This window comes from Panthera uncia, chromosome A2, assembly GCF_023721935.1.
Source record: "Panthera uncia isolate 11264 chromosome A2, Puncia_PCG_1.0, whole genome shotgun sequence".
NCBI lineage: Eukaryota > Metazoa > Chordata > Mammalia > Carnivora > Felidae > Panthera > Panthera uncia.
The window spans coordinates 76,006,348-76,021,411 of NC_064816.1; the positions used below are offsets into that span (position 1 = coordinate 76,006,348).

At 39.6% G+C, this 15,064-nt stretch overlaps 1 protein-coding gene across 17 annotated transcripts in view; it reads left to right on the plus strand.

Annotated features, from left to right (window-relative positions):
* SRPK2 (SRSF protein kinase 2) overlaps nucleotides 1–15,064 on the plus strand; it is a 389,837-nt gene that overhangs the window by 202,255 nt on the left and 172,518 nt on the right. For all 17 annotated transcript variants that reach the window (XR_007460240.1, XR_007460241.1, XM_049642817.1 and 14 more), the window contains 4 exons: nucleotides 6,511–6,619; nucleotides 7,283–7,370; nucleotides 7,603–7,690; nucleotides 9,977–10,083. Coding sequence is in view for 15 of the 17 variants with exons in the window: in XM_049642817.1 (XP_049498774.1) it covers nucleotides 6,511–6,619; nucleotides 7,283–7,370; nucleotides 7,603–7,690; nucleotides 9,977–10,083 (392 nt within the window). In the remaining 2 variants the exon portion in view is untranslated. The remainder of the gene's footprint in view (nucleotides 1–6,510; nucleotides 6,620–7,282; nucleotides 7,371–7,602; nucleotides 7,691–9,976; nucleotides 10,084–15,064) is intronic.

The following is a 15,064-nucleotide window of genomic DNA, read 5'->3' on the forward strand; positions in this document are numbered from 1 at the left end:
AGAATCCCAAGCAGGCTCTGTCCTGTCAGCAAGGAGCCCGATGTGGGCTCGAACTCAAAAACCGTGAGATCATGACCTGAACAGAAGTCAGATGCTTAACCAAGGCACCCAGGCACCCCCTTTTCAATCTTTTAATCTAGGAATGAGCCCCCTCTTCTTATAGTTCCCTGGCAACTTTAAGTCTGATGCTGCCTGTAGGTTTTTCACAGAGGTGTTTCTGTTCTTGCTTTGTCAAGAATTTTGATCAGGAATTCATGTTGGACATCAGGAAATGTTTTTTTTCTGTGTTTATCTAGCTGATCATATGGTTTCTAAGTTTTTATTCCTGGAATAAACCCCAGTTGGTCATGTAGTATTAACTGTTTTATATATTGTTTAATTAGATTTGATAAAATTTCATTTCGGTTTTTATATTGCCATCATGGGGAAAATTGGTCTGTAGGTTTCTTACCCTTTGCCAGCGTTTGGAATGAAAGTAATGCTGGCTTCATAGAATGGGATTGGGAGTGTTTCCTCCTTTTCAGTTTTGAAGTGTGTAGAATTGTTAGTATTTTTCCTGTAAATGTGTGAGATTATTCACCAATTCATTTTTTTATGGGAAAATAAACTACAAACTGATTTTTAGAAAACCAATATAAAGTTATTTAGGTATATATTTCTTGATTAGAGGTTGGGTATTTTGTGTCTTTCACGGTATGTGTCCATTTCATCTATGTTTTCATATTTATAGGCATAAAATTGTTTGTAATACTCTCATTATTCTTCTAATAGCTGTAAAAGTATGTAGTGGTGTCACCTCACTCATATTGCTAATTCGTGTTTTCTTACTTTTGTCCATGGTCAACTTAGCCAGTTTATGATTTTAATTTTCTCATAGAGCCAGCTTTTGGTTTCACTGATTTGTTTTTCTATTTTTTATGCTTCTTATTTCACAGATTTTGCTATTATTTTTATTCTTTTTTCCTTCTGCTTACGTTGGGTTACATTTGTTCTGTTTCTGTTTTCTTAGTCTGGAAACAGCTTATTGATTTGAGATCTTTTTTTCGTTTCTGATGTAGACATTTAGAGCTCTAAATATTCCTCTTAAGTGTTAATGTTTCTAGCAACATTTCACAGATTCTGATCTTCTTTTTTTTTTTTAGCATTTATTTTTGAGAGACAGCGTGCGTGGGGGAAGGGCAGAGAGAGAGGGAGACACAGAACCTGAAACAGGCTCCAGGCTCTGAGCTGTCAGCACAGAGCCTGACGCGGGACTCGAACTCATGAACTATGAGATCATGATCTGAGCCGAAGTTGAACACTTAACCGACTAAGCCACCCAGACGCCCCATCACAAATTCTGATCTTAAGTTTTCACTTTCATTTAGTGTAGAATACTTTATAATTTCCTTTTGATTTCTTCTTTAACCCATCGGTTGTTTTGAAATGGGTTAGTTTCTCAATTTTGTGGTATTTTCTGTTACTCATTTCTAATTTAATTCTGTTGTGGTCTGAGAGCATGCTTTATGCATCTTTTAATTGATGTTGAAACTTGTTTTATGCCCAGTATTTGGTTAATGTTGATACGTGTTCCATGTATTAAAAAATATATATTTGCTGTTGAGTGTTCTCTAAATGTCAATTACATCAAGTTGGTTGATGGTATATTCAAATCTTCCATATTCTTAGTGCTTTTCTGTCTACTTGTTCTATTACCTTTTGAGGAAAGGAACATAGAAATCTTCAGTGATTCCCCAGATATGTCTGTATTATCGTTCTGTGAACAGATTTCTTTTTAGCGTCCCTTCCTTTTTTAAGACTGTGTTGGAAGTGATTCTCAAGTATTTTCTATGACTTTTGAAAGCCTTCATTGGTTAGTGAGAGAAACCTCCCCATCACAGTACTGAGAAACTAGTGTCTATAAAAAAAAAAAAAAAGTAATAATATACCTTCAGTGGAAAATAAAGACTTTGCTGCAAATCCTTCCAGACTATTGTATCTGACAGAATTCTGAACTTTTGATTCAGTCAAATTGATTAATTTGGGCTCAGCAAGGAAAAGGGAGTCCTCTTTATCTTTGACCAGTAATTCCAGAACAACTAAGAAACATCATTTTAGAATTGTCTTCTTTGGATCCCTAATACTACAAATAGAACCTGAGTTACACTTTTTGTGAATGTGCTGGAGGACCAGGAGTCAGAGAAGAAATCAGTGAATGAATGTAATTACTTAATCCATTTTTATTCTCTTGTATTTGTAATCAAATCTAATATTTTTGTTCTAACGTTCTTTAAAAATCAGAGGAAAACTTCTCAGTGCTAAGTGCATGACCTTTACACTGAATAATACACATAGTGAAATACAAATATGTCAGCCAAACCCCAAAGCCATGGTAGTTGTCAAGTGCTTGAGTCTTTCTGGTACTCTGCCCAATGCCACGAGCAGGGTCTACTCCAGTACTGCCTGTGGTACAGCAGCAATAGGAGAGGCTCTTGTGTAGTCTGTGACTGGTCGTGAGATTCCTTGTGTGCTAGGTGGTGTTCTGAGCCATGGAGTGGCCATCGCTAATGGTCATTATGGGTGCATGCTGTTAGCTGATCTCAGGGAACTGGAGAATTTTTTTTGGCAGAGTTCCTGAAGGGTCCATTTTCTCTAATTCCGCGGGTGTTCGTTAGGTTGATGTGGTTGCTCTGCTCTGGGGAGTCATGCTCAACCTTTCTGGCAGCATGAGTATTAGTTACCCTTCTGTGACAAAGAGATTGAGAAATGGTCAGAAGAGACTTATTTTCTGTAGCAATCTGGGAGTTAGGGTAGGAGAATATGTAGAATATAGACTTGAAATTGTCAAATTTATGTCAAATGTTCAAAATAAAAGGATAGATGTTTTAGCACTTTTATTCAAAAATTGCTTCTCTGCCTCTCTTGTTTAGTTGGCCTGTTTTTAGGTATGTTATTCTTTCTTTTTCTTCTTCTTCTTTTTTTTTTTTTTATCCTCTGCTAGGTTACATTATTCTTAGCTCATCTCTGGGCTCCTGAGATAAATGGACTAAACTAGTTATTTCCTTTCTTCAACTTTCAAAGTCCCATTGAGAAAAGGAGCAGCTGGCTTCTGCTGTGATTACATTGGAAACCGCGCTCTTCTTGCCCATGTGGACGCACTCTGGGCTGTTTGAGAATTCAAATCTGAAACATAGCATAGCGATACCAGTTTCTTCTCTTTATGCATAATTAAATTATTTTTAAACTTAGCGACTTTAATGTTGGCACTAATATGCAATTAAGTAGTCAGGAGCTTTTAATTAAGCTATCAAGTGTTCCCTGTATACTAAGTCCAGGAAATAGTCCTACAGTTGTTGAAAATGAAGCTCATTTCTTCCTGGTGGACACAGTGTGGACTTTGGAGTCAGACCCAGTTTCCAGCCCTGAACCTACTAAGCACTATGTCTGAGACTTGTGTCCGTTTCAGCAGTGGAAAAACCGTACCATCTGCTTGGTGGGGTGGTTGTAAGAAATTTCAGAGACACCGGCGTTTCCTAAATACTTTGTGTTGTGAGGGGTGCCTGGGTGGCTCAGTCGGTTAAGCGTCCGACTTCGGCTCAGGTTGTGATCTCACAGTTCGTGGGTTCGAGCCCCACATTGGGCTCCGTCCTGACAGTTCAGAACCTGGAGCCTGCTTCGGATTCTGTGTCCCCCTCTCTCTGCCCTTCCCCTGCTCACGCTTTGTCTCTGTTGCTCTCTTTCTCAAAAATAAATAAACATTAAAAACACAATTAAAAAAAAAAAAATACTTCGTGTTGTGAAATGTGACTTGTTTTTTTGAAGGAATCATTTCCTGTGCAAATATGTCTGGAATTTGCAGCAGGCTCCCTTCTCTTTGAGGTCCCTTCATGCATGAAAACTTTGGGCTTTTAGAACCCTTTTGGTCAAGAATCCTCTCTGCTTCGTTGAACTTTGCATTTCCCAAACAGACTTCTCCTCTCTTCTTCTCCTCACCCCTGCCATGGAACGTTATGGAACATATTGTAGTTTATGTTTCTTTTCATGGAACGTGGTTTTGAAAATAAAGTGCCTAGTACAATGTCCCTAATTTGTACTGGGTAAATTATAGGTTTTTTCCTCCTTCTTTTCAGTGTTAATGTTAATGGTTCAAAACTGAATTGTAAACTCAGAGCCTACTTCAATTGTAGTCTAACCTTCTCAGTAAGTAATCAGCCATTTTTTTCTTCCAGTTTTTTTTTGAGATGTATTTAATAATATATAAATACTGTATAAGCACTGTATAAACTTAAGGTGTGCAGCATAATGACTTGATATATGTGTCTATTGTGAAATGATTACCACAGCGAGTTTAGTCAGCACCCATCCATCCATTTAATAATTTGCTATATTTTATTCCTCATTTATTATCTTTTAGTTCATATCTTTTACCCAAAATGTTGTTAAAGACTTTGATGTTAAAATACGAGAAATGCAGTGTACTGGTAGGAGAGTAAGAATCTTGCAGCGCAGTGTCTGGTTAAATTCCTGCTTCACTAGTTCATTTAAGTAACATTTTATTATTATTTTTTTTTAATTTTTTTTTTTTCAACGTTTTTTTATTTATTTTTGGGACAGAGAGAGACAGAGCATGAACGGGGGAGGGGCAGAGAGAGAGGGAGACACAGAATCGGAAACAGGCTCCAGGCTCCGAGCCATCAGCCCAGAGCCTGACGCGGGGCTCGAACTCACGGACCGCGAGATCGTGACCTGGCTGAAGTCGGACGCTTAACCGACTGCGCCACCCAGGCGCCCCTAAGTAACATTTTAAATATTCATAAACATTCATAGTATTTCTTGGAAGTTTGCTCCTAGCACTCTGAAAGATACTTAGGTGTAGTAAAAGATGTGACGTAGATACTTCCTGCACCTACTTTGAGCCTCTGAACACTAGGTGGAAACCATGCATGTCTTTCTTGAGTGACTTGTAAGAATTCTGTAGATTTAAGAAGTGAGAAATAACAACTTTGCAGTAAAAAAGCGGATGTTAAAAGAATAAACAGTAGGAGAGTATTTTGTTGTTTTAGTAAGAAATGAAGATAGATAAAAAGAATAAAAGTAATTTTATGCCCAGAGATATTTGTTGCTAACATCTTACCCTCCTAGATTTTTTCTTGTGTAGCCCACAAAAATAGTACCATGTTTATACACGCTGCTTTGTAGCCGGCTTATTTTACTTGCACATGCGAAGTAAAGGGCTTTTTACGCCAGATATCTGTGAAAGCACCCTTATCTTTCCCGAGTATCTGCCTTAACAGCGTGCCCTCTCTCACTCTCCAGCCTGTTTCTCAGCAGAAGTTGGAGGTTGGAAGAAGAGTGAGGAGAGGAGCAAGCTGTCTTGGAGGGTAAACTGTTGTACCTTATATGATTCCTTATTGGCTGTGTGTAAACTATTGGTGTGTGCAGAATTAGGCAGAGTACACATCCTTTATTTCGCTGAGTTATGTTATACTGATCCAAAAGGATTTGCATTGAATTTATTGCTTAGAAGAAGAAGAAAAGTTGTTTGGAAAGATCAAAAGCTGGCATGTACGTATTATGTACACCTAGAATTAATAATAAATCTGAAATTCTTCGGGCACCTGGTGGCTCAGTCATTTGAGCATCCGATTTCAGCTCAGATCGTGATCTCAGAGTTCGTGAGTTTGAGCCCCGCGTTGGGCTCTGCTGACAACTCAGAGTCTGGAGCCTGCTTTGGATTCTGTCTCCCTCTCCCTCCCCTCCCGCTCCCCCCTCCCCGCCTTCCCCCTTCTTTCCTCCTCCCGCCTTCCCTCCCCCTCCCCCCCTCTCCACTTGTCTCCCCCTCTTCCTCTCTTCCTCTCTCCCTGTTTCCCTCTCCCTCTCAAAAATAAACTTTAAAAAATTTTTAAATAAAAAATCTGAAATTCTTGTAATGGAGTACTGGATGGTTTGTTTACTTTCTAAGTTAAATCCAAACAAACAAAAAGCCAAGTAGAATGGCAAAGGACATTTTTCTCTTGATGAAAGATATTTTTGAGAAAACTGTTAGATTGTTAAACATATTTTGATCTGATTTTATTAGTTAGAGCTTGATTACATGGTATCAAGAACTGACAAAAGAGGGAGCTTGGATTAAGCTCAGTTGGTAGAACATGTGACTCTTGATCTCAGGGTTTTAAGTTCAAGCCCCACAAAGTGTAGAGATTACTTAAAAAGAAATGAAGTCTTGGGGTGCCTGGGTGGCACAGTCGGTTGAGTGTCTGACTTCTGCTCAGGTCATGATCTCTGGTTTGTGAGTTCGAGCCCCACGGTGGCCTCTGTGCTGACAGCTTGCGGCAGGAACCTGGCACCTGCTTCTGATTCTGTCTCTCTGCCCCTGCCCTACTCATGCTCTGTCTCTCTCTCTTTCAAATATAAATAAACATTTAAAAAATAATAATAAAATCTTTAAAAAAAAAAAAGAAGAAAAACTGACAAAGGAAGAGAATTTATTACTATTTCTCTGAAATTAAAAAACAATTTTTTTAATCAAAGGTGGCTACCATCCGGTGAAAATTGGAGACCTCTTCAATGGCCGCTACCATGTCATTAGGAAGCTAGGATGGGGACACTTCTCAACTGTCTGGCTGTGCTGGGATATGCAGTAAGTGTTCTTTGTCATTCGTGCATTTCATTTCTGGTCTAGTTCAACCTTTATAAGACAGGCTGGCTGAGGAGCAGAGGTGTTTGTTTGGTGGCCTGAGAGGACGTAGCACAGGCCTGCTCCACCCAGCTAGACATTCCCCCCCCCAGTCCGAAGTTCTCTTGTCGGTTATCTTAACGTATTAACTTCCTTCTGCTTATATATCTGCAGCTTATTCAGTGATACTGCATGACATTGGACATACTGTTCTTCTAGTAATTCATGCGTAGCAGAAAAATATTCAAACGTAAAATAATAACGTATAGGCCTTTAAATCAGTGTTCTGACTTTTTTAAAAAAGTCATGAGCCCATAGTATAAAACTGCACCGCTGCCCAGTGTACATATACATACGTACTAAAACAGAAATGTTAACAGAGTAATACTGACTCTACATGATGAACTCTGACATTTTCCCAGTCTACCTTATTCTTATTAGGAAAAAACAAACACACAACAAAAAAGAGATTATTTTGATCCATGAAACTGTTGCTTAATTATGGCCACACAGTTTGAAAAGTACTGTTTTAAAGGAAAGGTTATTAAATGTTTCTGTTTATTGAATAGATCTTATTATAATGATCACTTCTGATAATATAAAAAATATGCATTTTTTTTTTTAAAGGGGGAAAAGATTTGTTGCAATGAAAGTTGTAAAAAGTGCCCAGCATTATACAGAGACAGCCTTGGATGAAATAAAATTGCTCAAATGTGTAAGTACTGCAAAAATGTGAATAATGTAAGAAAAATTAATGACTTAAAATTTTATAGAGGAATTTTTTTAGGTTTTACTAATTAAAATTGAATTTATTTTTTATAAATTCAAATACTGAACCATTTATTTTTAAAAACATTACTTTTACTAAGACATTTTTGATTGGTATAATGGAAATGACTTTCAGTCTTAAATGCTTCCTGTTCTTGAATTCATTTTTCTTTCCATAGGTTCGAGAAAGTGATCCCACTGACCCAAATAAAGACATGGTAGTACAGTTAATTGATGACTTCAAGATTTCAGGCATGAATGGAATACGTATCCTTATTGACAGTTCTTCTGCTTCCTAATGGCTAAATTATAATGTAGCTTTTCTTTTTACTTTTAAAACATGGCAGTATTTCAAACTCATTTAAACTTCTGTTTCCTGTGCTCCATCACTGTCCATATAATGCCTCTAGTATGATCACCGAGTGTTGTAAAATGGTATGCCAAAATATTCCCCAATTCCTGCCAATCTGTTTCGGTGTCTTGGGTAATCTCTCTGGGGCCGTACAATTACTCAGCATCCTTCTTGTACATGCTGCTAGCTCTTTGACATTCTTCTTGTCCAAGCATTGGGCTCTACCTTCAGTATCAAGCTGGGGAGTGCCTTACATATGTATAAGTAGAGAGCAGAGAAAGATTAGCCGCAGTCATCTTTACACATTACAAGGAGCAAAAGATCGGCTGTGTCAAGAGCCAGGGTCTTCCCTTGACTGATCTTTTGCTCCCTCCTTTATATCATGTTTGGAACAGATCTTGATATTTGACCTGCTCAGGCTCCAGAAACCTGAGGACAAAGCCATCCCCCAGCCCAGATCGACATCCTGTTTCTGCATCTCCTAAGCCTTAATCTTCTAGGGAAGCACTCCCTGCATATGTTTGAAGGAGATTCTGTATTTCTTCTAGAGATTGGACTCGAGGGTACTAGTAAGTGCCATTGCCTGCTGCTGTCACCTTGCCCTTTGCCTCAAGATCATTTCTGCTAGCTGCTGAGTGCATTTCCACCCTTGGTAGATAGGAAGATAGAGCTGGTCCTCTGCTCTGTCCCCAGGTGAGCCTGTCTGTGAGCAGGCATGGCAGCCCCTCCTCCTGTATCAGTTCTGCAAGGCAGTTTGCTGGGATAGCTGACAGGGTCTCTTTGGAGAAACCACCTGATTTATGGGCAAGTATACATTCCAGTGGCTATTCTTACCTTTAAATAAATTGCTCAGAAACCATTATGGTCCCATTTGGTCAGTGCTTAGAACTATTGGCCTTTGGCTCTGTGTCTTTTACTAACTTTAGTCCTTAGTTTGCCATTTTTTATAATGAGTTGGGAAATAAAACTTCTGGCTTTAGATTATCTGTGCATGAATCTGTAATGTTCTTGAACACTGTAGAAATATTTTATTTAAAAAAAAAACTTAAAGTGACAAATATTGTGGTAATGTGAGTGGTAGATCCAGGTATTGTAGAAAGTATTAAATCAACCAACCTGTTTTAATAACCTATCTGTCGGCTTGCAGGGATGAACAGTATATTCTCAAAGGCTTTCAGAGCCAGTTGAAGTTTTCCTGTATGAATGATATGAATATATTTGTATGATGGACTCTGGTGGATCATAGTTCTGGAGAGTCCGTGATTGACTAGAATTTCTATTGGGGGAAAAAAAACACCCAGATTCCTGAGATTTCATTATTTTAGGTGGGTCTTAGTGCCATGTCTTATATTGTCATCTTGTGTTATTGAAAGCTGCCTATAGTGTTAAAGTTGATCTAGTTCCGCAGTGAAAGATAGTACTGAAGGAAAAGATTAAATGTCTTCATTATGTTTTTTAAATTTCTATTTTATAAAGTGTTCTATGGAATGGAAATTTATTTTTTTATTTTTTTAACGTTTATTTTTCAGACAGAGAGAGACAGAGCATGAATGGGGGAGGGTCAGAGAGAGAGGGAGACACAGAATCCGAAACAGGCTCCAGGCTCTGAGCTGTCAGCACGGAGCCCGACGCGGGGCTCGAACTCACGGACTGTGAGATCATGACCTGAGCCGAAGTCGGACGCTTAACTGACTGAGCCACCCAGGGCCTGTGGGATGGAAATTTAGACAGTCAGGGAGGATACCTAAGACATTTTTGTTGTTGTTGTTGTTTTCCTCTCATCAGTTTTTATGAGGTTTCAGCCTGGTTCACTTTTCATTAAGGCTGATTATCAGGAAGGAGGGTGTTGAAATGATCCAGAGCACGGGGAGGTGTGGGGTTGGGTCGTGGTCCATCCAGACCGTGTGATGCCAAAGAGCACTTCCAGCTCCTGGGTTCGCTTTGGTCACTTCTGTGTATGGTGGTGAGCACATTGTTTGAACGTGACGAGCACGCACTGAGTAACATATAGGATATGAGTACTTAGTGTTAGATTTCTTCATTCAGGTGAGAAACAGCAGGTGACCACTTGTGGTATTATTGATACTAGTGATGTTGCATTTCATAAAGAAAGAAATGCCAAGTGCTACAGCGATGGCTGCTTTGAGTAATTGCATCACTCCAGGAAATGTATCTGCAGATGGTCCTTAACCGTGTCCCAGATGTCTGCATGGTCTTCGAAGTGCTTGGCCACCATCTCCTCAAGTGGATCATCAAGTCCAACTACCAAGGCCTCCCAGTACGTTGTGTGAAGAGTATCATTCGACAGGTGAGGACATGAAAACAGCCCCCGCCCTCCATTACCTAACTGGCTAGCCTTTCAACACGGATTCCTGTTCTTAAAAATATGCTTAGCATACACATGTGCACACACACACACACTCACACACGTATAAATATATATAATTTTTATTTTACATATATACATGTATATTACAGTGCATAACATTTTGAACTTGTTATGTCAATTTTATATTTATTTAATGATATGCCATCCTGTCTTGTAAAGAGAGACATTTGTAAATGTCAGGCATGCATTTCTTTTGGTGTATTGATCTTTTATTTAAAGTAAATGGTATGATATACTGAGAGATTGTTTTATCTAATGTCATTACTACAAAATGTCCCACTTAGTTCCTTAGAAAATAGTTCAGAAGAAATAGATAATTTGTGTTTGTTTACTATTTCTGCATATCTTTGGATAGAGTCTAGATGAAAGATAATACAAGGCATGTTTAAGTTGTATAGGGAGGGGGCTCTTGGGTGGCTTAGTCGATTGAGCGTCTGACTTGGGCTCAGGGCATGATCTTTTGGTCTGTGAGTTCGAGCCCGACGTCAGGCTCTGTGCTGACAGCTCAGAGCCTGGAGCCTGCTTCGGATTCTGTGTCTCCCTCTCTCTCTGTCCCTCCCCCGCTTATGCTCTGTCTCTCTCTCTGTCAAAATAAATAAAAACATTAAAAAATTTTTAAAAATAAAAGTTGTGTAGGGAGTATTGTATTAGATTTGTATTTTGTTCAATTGCCTTGACAAAAGAAAACCTCTAGCTGGGGTCTGGTTCGGTTATGATGTTCCTGCAAATATTTCTAGAATGAAAATATACACATATCAGAGATCTGGTAATGAGAAATGTTTACCAGATTCAGTTTTCTGTATGGGATATATCAGTCTGTGCTCCTCATTGCCTTGCTAGCCTAAATTAGGAAAGTTGGAGATATGACTTACTCTGAATTATCTGTTCTGACATCATGGATAATTGCCCAGGATAATGCTGCAAAGGAAGTAATATGGGGGGGGTGGGGGGTGGAGGGGGCGGGGGTTGTTGCCTGGTTTGCTTGAGAAGAGGATTAGGTGATTTGGTGCCCTTCTCTTGTCCCCAGGGCCCAGAGCTTGAGCAAGACCTGCTCAGGGGTTTCCAGACCTGAAATACAGGCCTCAGTTCAGAATTCTTACATAGGTAAAGAATCAGGGAATGGTTTACAATTAAGAATTGTGAATTCAAGAGAAGCCTACAAAAGAACCTTCCTTACAATTGTAGTATAGATAGTATTTGCACATATGCATATAAGTAGGTTTTTAACTTTTGAAATTGTGTATAGGTAGCATTGTTGAGTCAGCCTGAGTGTTCACCATTTACGTTTGTCTCTTTGCAGTGCAAATTGGCAGCTTGTCTTCTAACATTATATATGTTACACAGGAAGAGAGGCTGGAGGGAGAGGGGCTCTTTGCCTTGGCTTATACAGTGGAATGCTGTACTTGTACATAGTATTATGTTAGGTATACAGACTTGTGGCCAGATTTTGTTTAATAATATCTGTTCCCCTTTAGACTTTAGATAGTAGCACTTTAGTATTTTAACATGGTTAATAGCTCAAATGAAAAAACAATTTCCCTTTAACATGGTGTGGGAGGGGGGTTGTGATTAACGTCAGTTGGAGTTTTTCCATCCCTAAATAACACTTCAGTATTTATAACTATCAGTGGCAACTCTAAACTCTGAAAAAAATCATCTTGTTAAAACTCTGAAAAAATTTCTTAATTATCTCTGATAAACCCTGAAAATATTAAGATTTACTTATTCTAACAAAAAGTAAATAATTTGAGAAATACCGCCTTGCATATATTTCACGTAGGGTCTGTCTTTCCCTTGAACCCCGTACTTTGAAAGACATGTGCAGTTGCCACAGCGACTGACCATGTCACAACTCAGGCTGGGCAGTGAAGGAAGGTGACTTCCCAGAGGAACCATTTGTATTTATTTTGTGTTCCAGAAAAGGGAAACAAAATGTAGCCTTTCATAGCAAATGAAAGAGTCTGTAAATCTAAAGATGAAATCCTTGGGGTTTAATGGAATTTTAGTGGGTACTTGCTGAATAAACAAATGATTTTAATGATTGTGTTATCCTCAGTGTAATTCACATACACTGTGCTTTGCAGGCTGAGAACTTGAGTGTTCCACTGGTCTAAAATTTCAAGATGCAGTTTTCATTTTCTGTACTTAGTTATTGTAGGCAGTATTAGAAGTTTTGTGTATATATGTGTGTGTGTGTGTGTATATATATATATATATATATATATATTTTTTTTTTTTTTTTTAAGAAGAATACGGAATCTGGATTTTCCCCCCTAAATTTGTAACTTTCAAAGCAGTAAATTGATATATATCCCAGTTAATAATCTATATATCTGAGTTTCCCTTCATTCCCTTTGATTCAGTCTGTGGATTCAGTATTTTAATCCTTTATTAATAGACCTCACAGTTACATTGCTTCCCAGAACCAGACTAGGTACACCAGCTTTCTGATACCCTTCCACTGTGTGGCCTCCTCTGCCTTCAGTCAGGCTAACCCTGTGTGACTCACCCCTGTCAACTGTCATTTGCCGTGCTTCAGTTGTCACCTAGGCATCGGGTCTTTGACTCCCAATCTTTCTGCTTCCAGCGCCACCATCCTTAGTTCAGGCCCTTATCACCTCCAGCCAGTCTTCTCCTTCTCTCTCCTCTCCCAGAGGCTGTTCTGCTTCCCTGTCCCAGGTTTTTCTCCGTTCCATTGGCAGTTACCTTCCAAAATGAAACTTTGCTTCAGTAATTCGCACTTTGCATTTAGAAACCTCTAGTACCTCTCCATTGCCTGTTGACTAAAGCCTAACTGCTCGTTGTTCACTCTCAGGAAGCAACATGTGGGGTGATTAAAGAGCTTGGGTTTTGGTGTCAGATGTGTCCTTCTCAATGCTAAGGGACCTCAGCTTAGTTCCTTAGCCTCCTTACGCCACAATTGCATCATGAATGAAGTGAGAATAATAATGGTACCTTCCTTGCTAGATTATTGTTACAACGTAAAGGGATACTACTATTGATTATTACAAATTTTTTTGAAGTTTATTTACTTATGCCAAGAGCGTGCTGGAGAGAGTGAGAGAGAGCATGAATGGAGAGGGGCAGGAAGTGAGGGAGAGAGATTATCCCAAGCAGGCTCCAAGCTGTCTGCGCAAGCCTGATGTGGGGCTCGAACCCACAGATGGTGAGATTATGACCTGAACCAAAACCAAGAGTCAGACGCTTACCCAGCTGAGCCACCCAGAAGGCCTGATTATTACAAATTTTTATTCAGGGCTTAGTATGTGCCAGGCATAGTTGTAAGTACTTTGCAATTTTTCATTCATTGAGTATTCATAGTAACTCTGCAAAATAGGTATTTTTACCCTTCTGATTTTATGGGAGAGGAACTGAGGCATTGAGAGGTTAAGTAACTCACTCCTAGTTAGGAATTAACTTAAAAAGTAGTAAGCTGTGGAACCGGAATTCATACCCAGGTGGTCTGGCTCTGGAGGTCTTGTGTTTAGCATTTTGCCCAGCAGCATATACACCATTGGAATTGTATTTGGCGTAATGTCCGATAACATTTAAATCACTGTTCTTCCAATGAACCTATTTATGGGTTTCTGCCATCTGGTATCGCCCCGTATTTCCCCTTGCAAACCCTGATTCAGCTTTTGTCTCCTAGCAGGTGATTTTTTTTTCCCATTAAGTAATCTTTAAAAAAAATTTTTTTTAATGTTTATTTATTTTTGAGACAGAGAGAGACAGAGCATGAATGGGGGAGGGGCAGAGAGAGAGAGAGACACACAGAATCGGAAGCAGGCTCCAGGTTCTGAGCTGTCAGCACAGAGCCGGACGCGGGGCTCGAACTCACGAACCGTGAGATCGTGACCTGAGCTGAAGTCGGACGCTCAACCGACTGAGCCACCCAGGCGCCCCCATTAAGTAATCTTTTAAAGAAAATAAGTAATACATGTGAGTGTTCTAAAATGTATGTCCTTCAGATACCCAGTTTCTCTCCTAGAGCCAACCAAGTTACCAATCTCTTATGAATATTCAAAATGTCCAGGTGTTTGTAAATACATGTTGATTTACCAGAATTTTTATTCATAAATGGTTACCAGTTCCATTTTGTAGGTATTTTAGAGAAAGTTATTCACCTTGCCAGTTTTCTTTTTAGCTGCACATCTTTGATCACTTCCTTTGTCTTAGGTTCCTGAAAATACCATCTTTTCTGCCCATGTTTTTAAAGACTCAACCAAAATTTTGCTTCTGTGACAAAGTCTTCCCCAGTTCAAAATGCTATTTCTGCCCTCCTCAGTATGCCTGCGGCCTGCATTGGGTCCTTCCCTAATGATTGTGGAGTCTTACAGCACGAGCCACAGTTCGACAGGCCTGGCACAAGACATTTGGACTGGGTAATTCTTTGTCATAGGGACCTGCCTTGTGCATTGTAGGGTGTTGCCAGCCGACTAGATGCCTGTATCAGCTGCCATCGCCGCACCTGTGACCATTGAAAGCGTCTCTAAGCTTTATCACATGTCCCCGAGGAGGCAGAATTCCCTCCTGTTGAGAACCTGGAACAGGGGAAAGTGCAGTGGATACACGCCTTGCCAATAGACTTCACTTCAAATAATAACTTGGGCACTTACTGTTTTGTGACCCTGATCGGACCACGTAGCCTCTGTGAGCCTGTTTTCGCATTTGTAAAATTGGGATGATAGTACGTAACTTGTGGCTTTATTGTGGAGATTATTATGGAGGGACTGCTGATAAAGCATCCAGCGCGGCGACCGGCGCAAAGTAGCCACTGTGTCTTCCCACCTGCCTTGTGAGCTCTCAGAGTGACGCATCGTGTGTGAGTTCTCTTTGCTGCTTCTTCATGCAGTAGGTGGTCAAAGGATGTTTGTGACTGGTTGTCTTTCCTTAAATGAAG